This window comes from Diuraphis noxia, unplaced genomic scaffold (assembly GCF_037042655.1).
Source record: "Diuraphis noxia isolate RWA-SAM2 unplaced genomic scaffold, SU_Dnox_SAM2 contig0004, whole genome shotgun sequence".
Taxonomy (NCBI): domain Eukaryota; kingdom Metazoa; phylum Arthropoda; class Insecta; order Hemiptera; family Aphididae; genus Diuraphis; species Diuraphis noxia.
The window spans coordinates 70252317-70274373 of record NW_028301714.1 but is presented as its reverse complement, the minus strand read 5'-3'; the positions used below and the strand labels follow the sequence as shown (position 1 = coordinate 70274373).

The following is a 22057-nucleotide window of genomic DNA, read 5'->3' as shown; positions in this document are numbered from 1 at the left end:
GTAAACATAACAATTATATTATATTAAAATATAGTAAATTTTCGGGATGTAAGTGTGTGGGGCACGATGATTTTCCGCTTGCGGGGTCGCACGCGGCGGCGTCAGACATGAAAAGGGCTTGGTTACACGGTGGCATTGTACCCCGGTCGCTCCCGTTTTGTGTAAGACGACACTCGATAAATACGCATGTGTAGGTACATATATATATATATATTATAAATATAGGACTACATAATATGATGTGATATTGGGCCCCGTGTCTTTGTGACGGGTGCAGTATAAGAGGGCCGCCGCCATGTAGTTGAGCTCTTTATTTTTATTTTATTTTTCCCCACTCGCTGAGTGACAGCCGGCACTGCGTACGGAGTTTGTTCGCGCTTTCTGGTATACATATTATTCTTATTTGTGTTATAATACATATATTATTTTATATAATATAATATGATATAATGCGCGGTGCGTTTCTAGTTGGACTGAGAGAAAAGGCACAATGATGTGTTTCGAAGGGTCATTTATTTATGTATATATATAAGTACGGACGTACGGTCCTAAAAGAATACGACATTATCGCGTGCGGTTATCGACTACATAAACGCGTATATACAGCGATGCACAGAATATAATATACATACATATTAAATATAATGGCATCATACAAGAGTAGTATTAAATACGAACTTGGAACAGATTCACACACACGTCAGCAGTGCAGTTACAACATAAAAAGTATATTATAAGAGTACCTACATAATAAGCATGTATTAGCTGGGAATAGTGGCCCTCAATTCTTATTATTTAAAATGTAATTTTTTTTACATAATTTATTAGGCCATCTTCAATATTCGTAGGGTATAACAATTTATAAAATAATTAAGTTTTATGAGTTTAAGCTTTGGCTACAAGACTTCAACCTTAATACGTATATCTCAATCAAGAGGGTTAATACTTCTTAAGAGGATGGTTTTTCGTAAATTTTGTGTATCAAAATTATTATATATCGATATAATTGCATATAAACGAGATAAATAAAATTATTACGCTAAAACAAGTCATCGGATAGATGCCAAAACGACATTAACCATCATTAGTATAGTTTCTTGACGAACAATATTAATTTAGATGTGTGGATCGAGCATTACGAATTTTACAGTGGAACTACAAATATAATGTAGCCGTGGACTGGTTAAGTAGATGATGATAAATACATTTGCCGTCTAAATCTTTTCAAAAATGTATTTTTTGAACATGGTTTAAAAAACAATAATATATTGCGTCTTTATAGATTTATGTACGACATCACACATGAGAAAACCTTCAAAATATATTATGGTGTGTGGACAGAATTCGTACCGATATTTAAAATCAAATACGAAGTCAATGTTAATGGACTTAAACATTATAATATATTATCGAAAACGAGTTATTCCAAAAGTAATTTACACCTCTATAAAATAATAAGCAATTAGTTATCCATTCATCTTTATAGTATAGTTGTATAGTCGTAATAGTTCATTTTATATACACGTTTTTAAATAAATATAGGTACGTATTTAATGTTGGTTATTACTTACAACGAAAGAAAGTAATTGGGTTATAGGTCTATTTAATAAGTAATAAATGTATGTAAGAACTTCACTATTTGTTTATACCTACTATTTATTTATATATAATATCACATTTTATTATTTACTTCCTATTGTATGAAATCAAATAAGTCTTTATAATTTATAAAAAAACAAAGCATATTATAGCACGGTTAGAAAATGTTAAACGACCGCATAATTTATAACGCCATCATAATAAATATGTCAAGATATAATAAAGTGAAAATACATTCCTTGCTCCGCTCAGAATCTTAAATATAATTACGCTTATTTCGCCTTAACCAAAAAGACTATGGCATATTATATTACAAACATATTATATAATATGCGTATAAATAAATACAATTGTATGATACGACTTGGAAATATTCGTAAGCAGTAATAATTAATAAACCGGTTAAAAAATAAAGGTAAACTGATATAGGAATACATATATACCTACGAGTATAAAGCTGGGGCGATGGACAAAGGCGAAATGTCAACTGAAATACTGAAATATTTTTAAAAGATGTCGGGCCCAGATAAAAAAGGTAGTACAGAACCAACATTATATTATACCAGTCCTAGACGTCTACGCACAACCATTGAAAGACGTAAATTTTACACCTGATATGTGTACATTTTTTTTTTATTACAAGCCCAACAATATTTAAGGTTTTTTTATTTTAATTTATCGTTTTTTTTCTTCAGTTTTTAGCGTCTCTCAAATTAAATATATATTTTAAAGTAGGTAGGTATATGGTTGCGATGATAATAATTAACAAATGTGTTATTGGCTTATTGCTTGTTTTCAGAGAACTGCAGATGTTACATAATAATAATAATAATATATATATATATATATATATAGGTATTGAAGTGTTTAAATAAAAATAAAAAAACTGAATAATTGAGAAATTACGTTAGAAAATATTTTGAAATTTCTAGCATACTTTTTTAGTAGTTTTAAACCACTGGATTTTAATCATTCTTTTTTTCAGTGTGAACAAAACACAAACGGAAATCGAATTTAATTAATATTATGAATAAATAATAATACATGTGAAATATTACAATACGTATCCTACACGTTATACATGTGAAGCGTCTCATCGAATCGCCGGGTTTGTCCTCGTAAAATACTCGCACGCCCGCATAACACTAATTATATATTATTTTTATATCCTCCTACAATAAAAAAAAAAATCAAAGCTTAATTAATAACTCGGTATTCATATAACGAGATAATCATTTACATGATTTACCTCTATGAATATTGGATATAGATATATGATTTTTTACGAAATCACAGTATGAAAATGTTTATAAGTAAAATAAATATTGACAGGAAAAAATATTCTGGACAAACTGTATATTCGAAACAATAGGCGATATGGCCAATGGTCAGTACGTGATCATCAATGACTCGGAAAGCAACACGACAAATACGCCTGCATCGGAGATGCTGCATGTGAGTATAAACCTGCAGTAGTACAATAATAAAATATATTATATTAACGATAATAATAATAAATTATTATTTTTATTATTATTAATATTATTATACGCCTGTATAAACATCAAGATTTTGTTTTATATGTTTTCTTCGCTGGTCTGGGGTGAAGGATGCAGATCGCCGTCTACGTGTACCCATAGTGCGTAGGTATATATTTATATACACAATCTCGTATTGCAGCAGTGTTACTGATAGAGATATAATCTCTGACCGTGCGTATACATGTATACGTATAATATATTATCTAACCATGGTATGACGATTATAATGTTTTACCTAATGAAATTCGGTTGTTATACAAAAAACAACGCATGTCGATAAAACCCGACGGAATAACGTCTGCACTGCGGAGCGCAGAGTGTCTATATATAGGTGCGTACATATTATTATATTGCATGTATAGGTAGGTATATACCTATATATAATAATAATACATCTCTACAGTAGACGAGCGAGGAGAAAGATACATAAAACGATAGACGCGATTCGCAACGTCGTTTTTGATTTATACAAGTTACACGTCTGCGCAGCGTGCTGCAGCAGGATGTCTTTTTGATTTTATTATTATTATTACATAGGTAGGTATAAAATGTTATATTGTGTACATATAGGCAAACCCTATATAATAATACGCAAGTGTTGCAACCGTCGTAAACGCTGCTACAGACCGGCACAAAAACTCGACCAACGATTACTATGATATACGAATATTTCAAATAAATATAAATTATATCGTGCCCTACTATATATATTATATATTTATACAATATACTATATACATACTTTGCACAAATAATATATACATACACATAATATATGAATGTTTAAGAATAACATGTTCTACGTGCGGTTATGTGGTTAATAAAATTGGATGATTAACTATATTCGTTTTCCGTTCAACGCGTGCATTTACATAAGCCTGCTATAGTTTGAATAGTTTTCAAAATTTTTATAACATCTGAAGCACAAAGATAATACTTTATAAACGTTCCACAGATGTTCAAACAATACAACTGATATGTAAATAGAGTATGATGTCTTATTATTATTTCAAAGTTGAACATATCTGATCCATATGCCACTATGAAATCTAATTGATTAATAACAAAAAATTTTGTTGGGTATAGGTATTTTTAGACAAAAAAGTTGAATAAACCATACATTTTCAACGTAAAATAAAATTTAAAATGGTTTCATATAAATGTTATCAGAACTGAATTATATTATTTCAGAAAATAATAAAAACTATTGGAATATTTCATACCTATGTAAAGGAAAATTAGTTGCTATATAGACTCAATATTATATTGTATAATTAAATTCAAAATACTCCTAACAAACCTACTTACATGGTTCCTTTAATAAATCTACCAATATACAATTAGGTACCTAGAGGAAAATAAATATTATACCTATGTTATTTTAAAATAGTTTAGTTAGTACCTACGTCACATAACTATAGCAAATATTAAATAGAAAAACTAAAGCTAATGTAAAAAAATACATAGTTAATAAACTAATACTAAATACTAAATAGTATTCTAAATTCTAATAAGCTTGATTATATAATTACATATTATACATTATAAAGTTAACACAATAATTCAATATATATATATATATTATAAACTATAATATTATATTATGAACTACGCGTATAACTATAGCTACGTAAAAGAATGTGGCAATGGAGTTGAAAATCTTTTGTAGTACCTATTAACTTTATATTATACTAAATAGGTACCTCTTTATTGCCGGGTGAACGCCAAAGTTAATTATTTGTTTTATATTCGACAATGTGATTACCTACTATCATAGTGTATATTTTACTGATTGGAGTATAGTACGAGTAAAACAAAATTTAAACTTTATTTAAAAAAAATAAAAATAACAGCCGACGCGCTAATGATGTATGCAAATGTTTGGGTTTTGTAGGTTAACTTAATAATAGTTATTAAAATGCAGTTTGTTTATCAAAGTGGGACGGACCCGTCACCAGCTGACAGGTCTTGACGGCCGCACACGCTATACATGCCAAAATTAATGACCCGGTTTCGATTAAATGTCTTTAATTTACACACACATGCACACATATACATACACACGCATTATAACTAGGTAACTAACAATATACATTCACAAGTCCCGAGTATGAGAAATTGTATTGCAAAATAAAAATTCACCGAAAATATTTTTGTGCTGATTTGAAAAAAAATGTTTATTCACTTATACTTACCAAGTTTGCGTTTTTGTAAAACAAATTAACAAGCTATATTTCAAGTTGAATTAATTGAAAATGGTTTTTGTTGTAATTTTTAAAAGAATACAATATTATGAAGATTTTTATAGAAAAATAAAAAATAAAATACTTGACAAATAAATTCTTAAATTCTTTTATGATTATACATCAAAGTCATAAATTATGCATTAAGTGTTAAAAATAGTTTTGGGATTTGTACGTTATTATTATTAAGTTATACCTTTGAAACTTGTTGTTTGGTTTAACTAAACCGTATTATAAAATAAAAACCGATAATTTTTATAATAAACCTACTCATTTTTTTTCCTTCACCCTTGTCATTAAAACAAATTTAATTTTTTATAGCTAAATATAAAGTTTATACAGGTATAATAGGTATTTTAAAATAACAGCAAATTTAAATTAAACCAATTATTACTGATAATTGTATTTATGTCAGTATATCTTATACATAACTTATATAATACTTAATAATATTAATAATAAGTACCCACCCTGGAGTGGATATTATGCTACGTCAAACCATAAAAAGGGTTGTTGAAAGGTATATAAATAATCTAGTTATTAAATCAGTTTTTAAATTCAGTTATTCAGTCAATTTATCATTTCAAACACGCAGGAGGCGGCGCAAAAATATTATGTATAATAGGGGGAAATAAAGGTAAATCCATAAACATGCACATATTAAATGCAAATAATAAAGTAAATATAAGAAATAATTATTAACGTTTATGAAAAAAATAAAAATAATTGAAGACATTGGTATAACTGTAGCTATGATATTAAAACTATTAGAGTCACATTTTAAATTATAATTATATTATATCCATGTGATAAATAATTACGAATAATCCATTTCGACGAAGACCCTTAATATATCAGATAAAAATCTATATTTTTATGTATAAATATTAAACAAAAATCAAATGGGTTTATGCAAAATGTTCCTTTGAGAATTAAAATAATTGTAGTTTTATATTTTTAAAACAGATGGTCAAAACAAACAAGTTTCTGAAAACCGGGTCTGTATATTATATATATGGTGTATATGTAAACGATGTTTATCTTACTTTGAATACCACCGTATTGTGGCTTCTCGCTCTTTCTTTGTCATTTTTTTTTATGGGTGGAAAAAATAACATGTTGACAGGTCATATATGCATGAAACTTGCAGGCTCAGCTGTCAGATCGTGTAATTACCCGTCCGTTTCATCGTGCAATAGCAATTTTTTTTAATTACTGTGAATAATATATACACGCACACACACATACATACATACACACATCATAAGACAGCTAGGGGATCGAGGAAAACCATGTGATGTGTGAGCAGGAGTCTACACACATATACACAAATATAAATGGATTGAAATCTTATATTCTGTTTTACTTTTGCTTTTAGCTATTTAAAATAAAATAAAAAATACTTGGCATATATACCTTCTACATTATGCATGTTCACAAAGCTTATACAAATAAAAATGACCAAATCAACTATAGTTAATTATTTATAACAATAATAATACCACTGTTTATCCAATACAAATAATATATTTTAATTACACCAACCACCATAACAAATATCATAGGCGTGCGCAGACTTTTTTCGCAGGGGATGCCAATCACTGGGTCGCGGTGATATCGTCGGATTCGGGATTATCCCAACTTCTACTATCAATGGAAATGTACTTGATAAAAATTTAAAAAAATAAAATAAAATACGTAGCCTGAACTGTTAAAAATTTCTAAACTGATTTCTGTTTATAAAAATGTAAAAAAAAAAAAACAAGCTGACTCCGCAGACCGCAGGGGATGCCATGGAATACCCGGCATCCCCCCTGCGCACGCCTATGCCAAATATATTGTATGATAGTTTAACATTTTAAACAAAACGTGTGAAAAATGAACAATGATAACATTCAAAAAAATAATCCAATTTCAAATAAAAAAAATAATGTTGTGTAAAGTTAGATAGACATATTTTATTTATTATTAGCACGTTTGCAATGGTGACGAATGGTGTCACCATTTGGTTAAAAGCAATTTAAAACAACTAACAAGTGTACCAAAAAAAGCACCTCACTAATTTTCCAAATAATAGACAAATTGCATGTTTAAATTTTACAAAAAAGCATAATTTACAAATTTGAATTAATTGATTTTTGAATAAGTACATGAAAAAATAACTTAATGTAAAAAATGTGACCCAAAATTACAGTTACATGATTAATTGTATACCGGCGTATCCCATTTATTATGGTATATTCTATTATTTTATGGTTGTATATAATGTGTATATTTATATATTATTGTTGAATTATATTAGATAACAAGATAACTTATAAACTATGATTAATTTACCATTAAATATCATGCTATGGAGAAATATATGTATGATACTATGATGGGTATAGGGATGAAGTGGTTTATCAAATAGCACACATGAATGGCTCGAAGACTTTTTATACCAAAACTTTTTTTTTTTTTTTAACCCTTCAACGGTGTGTTTACCGACTATATTAATGTGTGTGTGTTTTTATGTTTATCCACCACCGAGCCAATTATTCTCATTCACTCCTCTCGCGATGGCACCAGGAGACTTATTGTATACCGGTTGAGCGTGCGCAAGGCGACCAAGAAGGGAAATATCGTCTGTAATTCTGTAAGTGTAATTCTGAGAGACGACAGTCATGAAGAGTATGCTTCTTTTCCCCACTGTTTGTGTTTGTTTGGTTTTTTTTGTTTTAATGTCGACTCCCCGCAGTGGTCTGGACCCCCCGCCGCTAGCCCACGTTTGATATATTGATGTATATTACACAGAGACACTTTCCTTGGTCCATTGACGTCTTAAGTATACGAACGAAATATGTTCCAGGTATAGTGGAATTCCCGACCGGACGATATAAGAAAATACTTTTTTTATTTATTATTAAATATATATATTATATGTATTTTTTTGTCACTGATATTTTTTTTTATTCATTTTGCAAGTAATATAAAAATAAGAAATTCGTAACCATTTCAAAAATAAGTATCTTACTTTTCATTCAATTTTTACAACCTAAATAAATAACAATAAAATCTCGTCAAATACCAAGGAAATATTCTGTTTCAGATTTAAATATTTGTAGTTCTATAAAATTATACTTCAATGAAATATTGGTGAAAAAATTGAAAGAACTTATAAAAACCGTTAAGATAGATTTCATTGAAATGTTACACTAACAGAAAAGTATTCATAGAATTATAAAGAAGATAAGTTTTTTTTTTTTTTTAACAAGGTGGGCAGATATTACTTTGATACTCTATAAGAATATTCATAAAGTCAAAAATAAATAAAAAAAACATTCCCACGATGACTAATGGTAATAATTATAATGAAAACTAATATCACAGTATAATATAGTACGTGTACTAATAGTTAATACAATATTCCCATCAATTAAACGAAATGTAAGCATAAATTATCCTTGAATTTCTATAAAACATTAAATTGTGAACTGTTTAAAAAAAATTATATATATATATAATATATAATACTCTTGTAAAACAATAAAAACATTACACACACAATGTTTATGGGACATAAATTTACTAAGCCTTAAAATAAAAATGTAACCACGAGATATTTTGATCGTCAAAAATATTATTTAAACATTATACACTATATAATAATATACATAAATAATATACAATTTTAAAATACAACGTCATAACGTTATAATAGAAACTATTAATCGAATGGCGTTAAAATATAAGCTATTGATTCAAATACGTTAGAAACAAAAAAACAAAGACAATTATATTAAAATACGTGTAATGAATGTGTTTCAACAACAATTCTGTTATATGACACAATATATTTAACGAAAGTAAAACAAACTTACGATTTTGAAACGGTTATAAAAAATAATTTTAATCAAAATTATTGCGTTCCTATAAAATAAAAATAATCTATGAATAAAGAACATAAGGTATTGTTCTCCGAGCATGTTTTAATTATCAAATCATCTATGGGTGGTCATCGAATCGTTATTGAAATAATTCGTTAATTACAGTGTTCTGGTGCAACCCGAGGTACCACCCGAAGGCACATGGCGCACATACGGCCTAATGTTGATTTATGGCACCCGACCACTATAATCACGTTCACATCTACTTAAACAAATAATTATTCTTAAACGGACCGTCGAGCGTCGTGGTGCAAACCGGTGATGATTTAAATCGCAAACGATATAAAATATTCAATTGCATTATCAACAAAAATATTAATAAAAAAATATGTAAACAAAATTTGAATCATAATTTATTGGTATACTTTAAATTTTAAAAGGTACTAACTCGTCAAGTGTATTTGGAGAAAAATTCGTTAGAACTGTATGTTCAACAAATCATCAGTTACGCATAAAGTGTACGCCACGCCAGTTTTCTTGTAGGTAATAACTTTTCAATTATCACCATCGGCACCGGTTCTCAGACGCACCCGATAACTGGACAACGTCAAAACTCATAAATCCTAATATCTTTTACTCTACCGGTTAAAATACGCCCATCCATATTATAATGTATGTGTTTTTTTTTATTTTATTTATTTTGTTTAACATAACACGAAATGAGTTCCGGTAAACCTTAATTCAAACAGTTTGTATTTATACATACATCAATTCAAGAAAAATGTTTTAATATTGTGGATTATTATACATATGGGTACATGAAGTGTTGATCAAACGCATGGGGTTGTATTCGATGTAAAATATTCGTGATTTTTCTTGTGATTCTGCAAATCATCATAATATAACGACACAAATTAACGATTTCTTTTAATAGATTTTTTTGTCTAAGAATGTAAAAGAAAGTTAAAAGTTTGATTTAAAATGTATTAAAACTAAAATCAGATATATAATGCTAATGCAGAAGATTATAGGTACAGCAAATAATAAATTAAAATTACTTTATACTGCTGTTCAATATACAGTGTAAAATAATTATTAATAGTAAAAAAATAGGTAGGTACTTATTATACAACCAATAATAAACTGCAAGCTATAAAATATATTTATTATAATTAAGTACTATCAAAATTATTTATGAGAAACGCTATTTTGTTTAATGAGACCATTGACCATTGACCATGAAAAAGTAGTAAGGTAATTGAAATTTGTTTTCACAAACAAAATGTGAACATTTAAATAAATAATATACGATGATACTTACGAATTATTGCCAGCTTATGAATTATTAATAATCTATAAAGATCGAGATCATAATCACTTATAAAAACCTAATTAATCAGGTATTATTTTTTCGTAAATTAACCATCGATATATTTATAAGTCATTATGCAATAATTATACAATACTTGAAATGTATTATTATTATTGTTGTTGTTAGCCGAATTCATTGTTTAGAAAAAATATTTTAAATGCAATACCTAATTTAGCTCCACTTTATTACCTTCGTATATATATATATATATTCATATAATAAAAGAGTTGTATACTGGACAAAAAATACGTGGGTATATTTAACATATATCATAATTTGAATAAACGAAATCGTATCAGCTGTTGAAACGGGACGATATCGTTTCTTTAAGAAGTAATGAAAACAATCGTATAATAATGGGCCGCAGGTATCATTTCAGATCTCGATAGGTGGGCGAAGTCTCGTAATATGTAATAATGGATAGCTGGGCACTTGTGTTGACGGAACATTTATACTTGTATATATATTATTTAAATAGGTATATGATATGTGTGTGTATTATATATATATAATGTGTGTGTGTGTGTGTGTTTTTGTATTTTAATAAAACTACCCGCAGCGCTAAGTTTTTTACCACATATGCCGTAATTAATTTGAAATATTAACATATACGCCCATCGTTATATTGTCTCGGATGCATAGAAAAACAGTCTTCGAGCTTGTCCGATTGTTTGTTTAATTTTACAAGCGAACGGTTATAGGATGAGCTACGGAGGCAGTCATACGGCACAAGGTCAGAGATTTATGTACTATTATCGCGTCGGGTCATCGGAGAACTCCTGTAGAGCCAAAGGACATTCTAAGACACAAGATCCTCACAAATATTTGGCCATTATGGACTATGGTGTACACGGTATTAAATTAGATATGACACGGGCGTATTTTCTTCTTTTTTTTTAAAATTTATATGTTTTTTTACTACCATAATCTTCTCCGTAAAGTATAATTAAGGCTTATTTTCACTGTTGTTTCCGGTCAACAATTCGAAAATTATTACTATTATATAATTTATAGATTATGGATCGATTCAAATGGCGGAATCCGATACGCGTGTTGACCGAAAAATCATCTAGATAACAAACACGGGTTGTCGAAAAACGTTCACAAAATATATTCATGCATTCAGGTTATTATTGATTAAATTACTGAGGTATAGGTAATTTAAAACTATGTATAAGAGATAACTAAACCATAAAAGCCATTAAATTACGAAAACACCACACAAGTGCAGTATTTCGTTTATATTGGACGCCACATTATATTTTATAGACACAGCACTTTGCGGACTACATTTTAGATACGATTACATAGAATGTCAACAATAACAATTATTATTACAAGATATGGACATCATTATCGTCACCTGCACACATTCAAATTACGAGAGAGGAACAGTTTCTTAGTTCTAATGACCATTTTCACAGTTAACAACCAAACTTAATCAAATTTAATATAATCAATAACAAATAACAGTGACACAATAACTGTTTGTTAATATCAAAAAGAAAATTTCAGTCGTTTACAACTGGAAATTGTGTAAATACTTGTAAGTCGCTAATCAGCACTTGTGTAGTAATAAAGCATAATGCAAGGGATATAAATATTGCAATTCGAACAACTAAAATAAAATACACGATTTTCCACAATATGCACACATAATTGGTACATAACAATTTGAATTTATTTTTTACGGTTTAAAAGTAATTTGAAAAATATACCCCCCGCGATACCCTTTAATTGATTTACCACCACTATAGTATTATATATAGGTAAGAAACCACGGGTTTATGAATATAACAGCTAAATTTTGATCACACGCCTGCTCGCGAATAATATAGGTATTGAGATAGTGTGTAAGGTAATATGAAATTATAAATGGACGAGCGGACACACACGCGAGTATATAGTATATATAATACTTATGCGTTTTTTACGATCGCACCGACAACGATCTGGTGGGCCGCTGAATGGATAGTTTTACGCCCTCGTCTTGTTTGTTTTTATTTGACTGGTTAATAATTTAATGGCACAAGACTATATGCGCAATGTTGATTATTATTATAATAAAAATAACAGTAATATAATAATAAATTGTTTCTGAACGTCTGGCCCCTGGGCGCTGGACATGGGGCTCTCCTAATGACGCCACACAGAACCATTCATCATCCGATCCGGTCGCAACCAGACCGATTTTCAATGTATATGCGTGCACACGTGCGTGTGTGTGAGTATATATATTTAATATTATACACATTCTCTCTACTATATATATGCTCAGAATATTATCATTTAAATTTATTCGTTCACCGCATTGATTAGGTATATATGATGCTCAATAAGACGCCATCATATATTATTAGGATCTCGACTATTCACAAATGTCTATAGTAAATAACAACAATTTATTTCAATCTCATTATTGGTATTTGTTTTTAATTATCCGTACCTATAATTTGGCCCGCAGACTGCAGTGAATATATGCTATTCTATTTTATTATGTTGTATAATTAAAGCATTATTAAACATGGGTAAAGCTAATAAATATATTCATCGACTAAAAATAATGATCATTTCATTTATACCTATATTACACATAGGTACCTCCCATATTCCTATAATATTTAAGAAATCATATTCCCAAAATTATTTTCAATCATTATTTTATATGAATTGTATTTAAAACAACCATACTCCAGGCAGTTTATTAGTTATTAAGTATAACGTTAATACATCAATATCAGTTTATATTATATACCAGCTGTACCTATAACCCCCACTTTACTCAAGAAAAAATGAACAAACATAAAACACGGCGCTATATCGGTGTATTAGTTTACCAGATTAGTTCATGGACAAATCGTTATGTGAACTAATTCGGCCGAGATGGGCAAATCCGTAGCGAATTAGATATAGACTTGGAATATTATATAACGTAGTTAAGACTAATTTTTAAACTTCCCTTCTGACATCTCTAAAAACTTCAATCTCTAAAACATACGTAAAAATCGGTTGAATAGACTTCGAACCTAATATAAGTATAAGCTATATATAAACATAAGAACATTCATTGCCTTTTTTAGTACCTACCTACATTAGGACAACAAACAATACATTTAATATAATTTTTTTATTTGAATTTAAAAATTGCATACCAACATATATGGCGGGTAAGCTAAACGATCAATTATATCGTATTCCTGAAACCATTGGCAATCTTATAAAAAAGATTCAATTTTTTTAAGCCAAAACTACAATCGTTTATGAACCATTTTATAGTTATAGAAATAGAAAAAATAAAAGTCTGTTCCCCTTAGTCTCGAGGAACCTATATGAGTTTAATTAAATCGATCCAGTATGGTTTGTGAGATTATAGTGCATTCAAACATACGAATTCCTCAGCTTAAAAGTTTATATACAATTTTAGAACACCTTATATATTATATCCCTATTATATCCGCAAAATAGTCACGATTATTATTATTGTTTAGATTTAATAACAGTGGTACTTGCGTACTATTAAAAGTTCATACTAGCCGCAGTATTAATAAATATAAAAATATTATAAGTTGGTACTCATTTAATATAGATTAAAGTAGCCAATATTAAAAATAAAGGTTCCAAAATTATAGAGGTTTGATAACCGTTACTTAAGAATAATTGTTTAACATGGAAGTATAATCTAATTTTATATTAGGTATTTTATATATTTTAATTTGTCTATAGAAATGTTACGAGCTATACCTATAGTAAAGCGAGTGAAACGAAAAAAAGATAAAACTAAAAATGTTAATCAGATATTTTTCAAAAAAATCTGTACTTATGCCATTTAATGCACTATGATAAATATTGGTCATTGCTATGAAATAATGAAACACTAAACCGATTCCACATACACAACATAATACTTTGAAATTATAGAGTATAGATTAAATTCACAATCATGATTAGTTACTTAATTTTGTTATTTATCTTTAATCTGCATAATATGTTTATGATTAAATTGAAAATATGTACGTACCTAGACACTTCCATATTATTTTAATGGGTTGTCCTATAAAGGAACAACAACGCACAACTGTCAGACGCATCTCATGTGTCCACCGTTTCTTATTGGAATATAATAAATAATGGCCGAAAATTTAGTTAAAATGCCCCAGCACAGCGTGCAGTCCGGTAACTCATAAATCAAACATAGTTGCGACTACTTATATATCGGTTGTGTAAACACTAAACATGAAACCTTACGATTTTTTTCAGATTACCGTTTATTATTATATTATCGTGTTCCAAATATTATAAAAAATATTTTATGAAATCATCTGTCATTTGTAGCAATATACATTTATTATAGTTTCGTATATATATATACTAAATCAGTTCATATTAAAACATTAAAACGATATTTTAGATTAATTGAAAGAAAAACTCGAGATCTAAATAACAAAGTTAGATAAGTAGGTAATCTAATTATTCGAATGATTTATAATTCAGAAATATGCTATATAATCGTTATTTTTGCAATTAATAAATCGCCAAAGTATACCATAATATGAGCTATATAGATTATACCGAATTCGTGTAAGTACTTAAATGTGTAATTTTTAAATACCCCACTACTATGTAATATTAATATTACAGCGATTATACATTATATACCTACCCAGGTAAATAAAAAGTAATTATTCAATTTAATTTTAGATTCTTAAAATATTAACAGTTAAAATATCGATTATAGTCATAATTATATAATTGAATCATTAATTCTTATTTTTTTTTTATTAGAAATAAGGCTTCGACATCGCCGGTCATTAGCCTGCATTAATTCTTGTAGTATTATATATAATTATTAGACTTGTTGTAAGTTATATATTAATTTATTAATAATTATTCTTTATTTTGTTGTTAAAGAAATGTAATTTTATGTTTTTGTATTATTATTAGTAATTTATATGAACGGATAACATAAAAGAACGACGCCAGTCATATTTTTATTTAAAATGTTTTACTGAAAAATATATTATTTTAAGATATTACAGCAGTAGATTGGTCGTACCTACACTAAACAAATAATATACTTAACTAGTTAAGATTTCTCTCATCGTCGAAAATCTGAATAAAAAAAATTATTAATTGTCAAAACAAAATAAAAATTAACTAACGATATCACATACAAGCACTTTTACAGGCGATGATCAAGAAGCGTCGCCGAATCTCAGAACAGGTTGTTGGAAATAAATCCTATGCCCCTAAAGCACTAAACGCCACGTATCCCGTCGAGAGGCGCCATTTAGTCATACACTCCAGCAGCGTTCAACCACGATAATATTTGTTTATCACTCCTCCGGTTTTATATTATTCATATCGCTTATTTTACTTTTGTATTTAAAAAAAATATACCTACATACAATATGTATAGATATATATTAAACCTATAATATCTCACCGTAAATATTACCGCGTTAATTAATAACATAGCGTTAAATCTTTTACATATACATAACATTATTATAAAAACAAATACCTATTTAAAACGTTTTTATTATATGTTATCCGTCGCAATTTCCCATAAAACGTATAATAGCTTGCAATTTAACATAATATTTTACATTTTAACCTGACGACTGAAAATATATATATTTAGTTGAGACTTATACTTTAGTAGGTATAGCGTGATACGCGTATATAAGCACAGTGCAGCGTATACCTAAGTATAAAGTCTTGACAGCGAACGAATTCGACTACACAAAACGGACTTCTAGCATTATTACATTTATTATTATTATTACTATTATATATTGTGTTAGAATTAATATCATATACATTGGACGACCCGGCAGGGAGAAATTAAATATACATTGTTACAATAATTTTTAACACACATATTATATCTACTATAGCGGTGGAGTACGATTGCGCGCGTTTTACCTTTTTGGGCATACGATTGCGCGCGGTGCCGGAATAACAAAGAACATGCTTTTGACTATTCAAAAGCGTACGATTGCGCGTAAAATTGGATGCGACGTTGCCAATTAATTATTAAAATTTAAAATTATTATTATAATTAAAAAAAATGTTAAAAAAATTTGTTATTTGTCGTATATCATGTTGTTATTGTATTTATTTCTAATAACATTTTAAACGTGACATCACGTGTCAATGAATCAGTCAAAAATAGTATAAAAAGTTACAAATAGTACAAATAGTTACAAAAAATAACAGATACTTTATATTCACACTTAGTCTACCTAAAAAGTTCGGATATTTACCATGCATTAACCTTTACCATAATCTGTATATTTGGCAACATTGCTTAGAAGCAAAAAGAATTTAGCACGCGCAATCGTACACCTAAAAAGGTACCGTTGATAAGGACCGCGCGCAATCGTATTGCAGCCGAATATACATATCATCTATTTTGTTTTTACGTTTATTTCCATTTTAAAATAGGAACATGCAGCAAACGGCAATGATTCATTATACGCCACACTATCTTTAAGAATTATAAGCAAGTGATTTGGCAATAAATTAGTAGTTTGCGCGGATCGTTTTTTCAAAAACCATCTATAATTATTTGTTATAAACGTTCGATTAAAAAAAAATAAAAGTATAAGCACGTGATTGAAATTACCACACCGACAATCTAAATACAGAACATATTGTTACACACATCACAGCGCAGCATTCGTTTCAGCGTACAAGCACAATAGTGTAGATTGATGGTATATTAAAGGTATAAGTCTCTCCGGAAAATCATCATTCAAAAAAAAAAACTTATAAAAATCACTGAAATTCATTGATCTGGGAGCAAAAGCGACGATCCGTAATTATAAATACAGTAGGGTCTCGATTATCCGAACACAGGCTAATCCGAAAGACGCGGTAATCCGAACGGGCTTGAGAATTATCTTATCGCCATAATATGTACATACTACATAATATGTACATATTATGTATGTATTTGTAAATAATATTTCCCGGTAATAAAGTTTTTCAATTATGTGGGACAAGGCTACCAATTCATAACGGGAACCAATGTACAAAAAAAAATCAATATTTTAAATGGTAAAGTTCATAATTAATATTAATATTTTTATGTATTCAATGTCTTTTGAAATAACGAGTTTTTACACGATTAATACAAATAAAAATAAAATTTCATATTTTAAATAAAAATAAAATTGATGTTTTTTTTTTAAGCCATAGGTAATCCGAACAAATCGCTAATCCGAACGACCCCTTTCCCCAATCTCGTTCGGATTATCGAGACCCTACTGTACAAATAACTAATATTGTATACGTTTCTGTTGTTGAATAAATAAGCAATTTAACAAATTAAGTGTTTGCAACAGTTTCGTAAATTTCTTCCTGTATCTTGTTAATATAAAATCCGTTTTCTTAGATATATCTTTAAAAAGCTATCCGACGGCAACGGCTGACTTTTTTACATAAATATATAATAGGTATTTTTTGGTTCACAGTTATCATCCACCAATCATCAGATAATATTAAGGTTATATTAGGCGTAAAACTAATTATGTAATCTGCTTAATATTTTCATCTCTAGTCAGTTGCTACTCGGCTTCGTCGCGGCCTACAGTATTATAAATGTTCAACGTTAATACGCAAAATCGAGTCCGACAGCCCCCACAGGAGCGACACGCATATTATTAAATTTCAGTGTGTATTGGTCGTCTCGTAATTTATTCTACCGAAATATATAATATATTTCTTCAACGGTAATCCGCGCACGCGAGTGTGTGTGCCCAAACAGTAGTATTTGACAGACACATGTCGGTGGCCTCAAGTCATAATAATATGGATAATAATGACGAGACGACCGCGATGTGTAGGCCTCTTTTCGATACTATTAAAGGTATAGACTACTGTAATATATGTATATATATACACCTATATATTATATTGAATTACAATAATTTCACTATTTATCATGGAACCTGCGTAAACATATTTCCTGCGCATACGGTCTAATAGGACGATCGACCACTGGTATACATATGTACCTAATATGTATGTATTGTATTATAATACATATATACTCGTACGCCGATGAGTTATGGCTAACGGATATGCAATAATCTATCAATATTTAACGTCAGTCAATTATTTATGTTTACCATTAGGTTTAAATACGGCTGATGTACTATTTGTATTTATGGACACCACCGTGTGGTTCACATATAGCCAGGTACCAACCTATATATATATGCGTACGCAGGAACAATCGGCTTAGTCATGGCAAATGCTTAATAGAAGCTGAACTCAGATTTCTAAAATTCCATGCGTATTAATATATCATATATAGGTACTAAATACACATAATATATATAATATATAGGTAGGTACATACGTTAACTTGCGATTAATATTTGTACAAGCAAACAGTGTTATATTATTATTTTTTCAGAACGCAGTTTTTGTGCTTTAGATTTTTAGTAGATATGTATAAAAATCACATGCAAGTTCTTACAGTAAATCCGCACGTCAATATTAACGTCAATTTCGTATTCTATAAATGTTTGTACAAATTTGTTTTTAGTTTAGTTTAATTTAGTTTTATCATTCGTCATGTTCGTTTTATTGTGTACAGATCTATTAGATTATTTTATTATCTACTACGGCTCACTTTAATTTAGATAATATATTCACGCCGTGAATCGTCAGCACCTGATTATAAAGTTATTAAATATTGGGTAACTGTGATGGTTTATGCAAATACTATAATGAATATCACGCATTGACGCATTACCATTCTTAGTGATTGGAAAAACTATTAAATCACGGTGTTTTAAAAATATTAATCGATTTCCATTGATATATAATTTATAAGACACAAAAAAATCAATGAATGAACTCCAAATTACTTTATGAATGATACTCTTATTAATTTATACCTTAAGTCAAACGAGAACTAGATGAATAATATAAACAATATATTATTATATATCATATTATATAGATATGTTTACACATTTAAATTAGTTTTCAACTTTAATTTTAACGGCTACATATGGATTATTCGCACCCCCTAGATCCCACTGCGCTTAGTGGTGCAAATCTTAGGGTGCAGGGAGATAATTTCCACAAAATAATAATAATAATAATAATAATGATTTGGTGCAGTGTATATTTTGGATCCTAGTAATTGGTATATTATATTATATAATTATATTGTAAATTCAATCTTGTAAATGTAATGTTAAGGTTTTTACTATAGGTACTAGAGTCGTATTCAAAATTTTAAAACTGTTTATACGACCTATTTTATTCAAATATATAACAATTCCAGGGTTATAAATGAAAAGTTAAATATGCTATATCGTTGAGTATCAACTATGCATTTGTAAGAATTCAAAAAAATAGCACTGAAAGTTTAATCGTGTAAAAAGGGAAAATAAGTAATTATCATAATATCGATTGGTGAACGGGTGTACGTTATAAAACGGTTTGAACATATTATGATTCCATTCGTTATTAAGTCTCCTATAGCATAATAATACATTGACAAACATAATGAACGATATGTTACGTCCAATACGATCCGTATAAGATACAACAATTTACATTGATTGCTGAGAAAAAATTCTTCGTTGTGCATGACATTGATTAATTATAGTTTCACAGAGATCAATTACATAGAAAATTGGGGTAAAGCATTTATTTATACAAAAACCAAAGGCGATAAGATTTGATTTATAGCATCATGTAAATGTGCATTCATTAATTATATAATTTCAATTTTCAATACAATTTTATAATAATAATAAGTCCAATATAATATATTATGATTCCAACGGAACATACAACATTTCAGTGTTAACATAGTTTGGTTACGATGGATCAAATTTTAAAGGGACTGCAATGCCACAATAGTAGGTATTCAACCGTAAATGTTCACCTAACCTATTAGTTTTACTAAATGCGTCGTATAATATGTCATTGAATTCGTTGTACAATATATTTGAGCTCCATAAACAAATAAATCTTTGAGTACAAACAAACATACCTATCCATGAATAAATAAGCCAAATACTTATATAGAATCAAGCACTTACCTCAGGATCGAGTTTTTTAAATTCAGGATCATCTTCATCGACTTCAAAGTATAATTCTGCAGATGTTATGGACACGATACCAGGTGCAACAACTCCAGCAGATATTAACGACGCCCTTGTGCTGATGTTTACTGGCCCTATACGAAACAAAAAATAACGATCTCTAAACTGACATGAAAAAAATAAATACATATATTCCAGATACGTGTATCTTTGTACGAGTTGTACGCTATATATTCCTAAATAGATTTACCACGTAATAATATATATTTATATATATAATATACTATATATATTATAGCCATATATATAGGTTGTAGATGGCAGTAACATAACACAAGCTGATCCCGTATAGTGTATAGATTAAGTATATATATTGAAGATTAGCGAATAATTTTATTATTAAATAGTTGAATTTCACGTAAATGTGCTAAGCGATGAAGTTCACTTACCAACAAGATCGGCGTCTAGTTCTCTGTCATCAGTCATTAGTTCTGAATCATCAAGTAGGTCGGAGGATTGACTACCCGGGCCGCTTTGTGTGCTCATAGCCACCAGTTGAGCGTGAAAAACTTCTTCTCTGGCCTGAGATAATAATGAACACGCATTAGTGTTTATTGAACAGAAACAAAATCCAGATGATAATATTATGTCAAAAGACCTGTAGTATAGCGTCTTGCGGTGCACCGTGTTCTAATGCAGCCTTTAACGTGGCTTCCGGATGCGTTGTTCCCCGCGGATTGGGCACAAACCGTTTGCGTCGCCTCGCGTCGTCCTCCCATACGTCCAATTTCCAAAACTGAGACATTCTAATAAACGAACAGTGTGCAGAGTGATCAGTGTTAATGACAATAATTTATCGTCAACTTCTATATACGGAAAACTACTGCTACAGGTACCTTATGGGTATGTTCTCGTGAAGATATCCCCAAGCACCGTGTTTATTGGATAATATGTTACAGATTTTGTCTAGAATACGACTTGCGACCACACTGTCCCGACGTCTCGCTGCCGTTATTAGGTGATCGCACATTTTCTCTTCTTCTCGGCGTTCCAGCGTTGTCTGAGCACAGTGGGCCTAAAAAAAAAAAACGCAGAAAATATAAGTAGTATTTAATACGTGAACTGCGTACCTACATAATATAACAATTGTGATTGATTATTAAAATATTAAATAAAAAAATAGTATTAAAAATACGAACTTCAAAATCGGCATGTTTCAATACGTCATCAGCTCGCATCCTATTCAATATGAATTCGGCTTCATTAGCTACGCGGACAATATGATCTTTCATGGCATGTGACAATAATCTAATAATAATCAAAGCTACATGAAGTTATTGAGACTCGAAAAATTAAT

General features: G+C 29.3%; 1 protein-coding gene across 7 annotated transcripts in view; it reads right to left on the bottom strand.

Moving 5' to 3' along the window:
• Positions 1-22057, bottom strand: part of rg (A kinase anchor protein rugose) — a 268765-nt gene that overhangs the window by 56992 nt on the left and 189716 nt on the right. For all 7 annotated transcript variants that reach the window (XM_089227915.1, XM_089227918.1, XM_089227913.1 and 4 more), the window contains 5 exons: positions 21900-22008; positions 21597-21775; positions 21359-21506; positions 21150-21282; positions 20698-20834 (listed from right to left, as the gene is read on the bottom strand). In XM_089227915.1, the coding sequence (XP_089084041.1) occupies positions 20698-20834; positions 21150-21282; positions 21359-21506; positions 21597-21775; positions 21900-22008 (706 nt within the window). The remainder of the gene's footprint in view (positions 1-20697; positions 20835-21149; positions 21283-21358; positions 21507-21596; positions 21776-21899; positions 22009-22057) is intronic.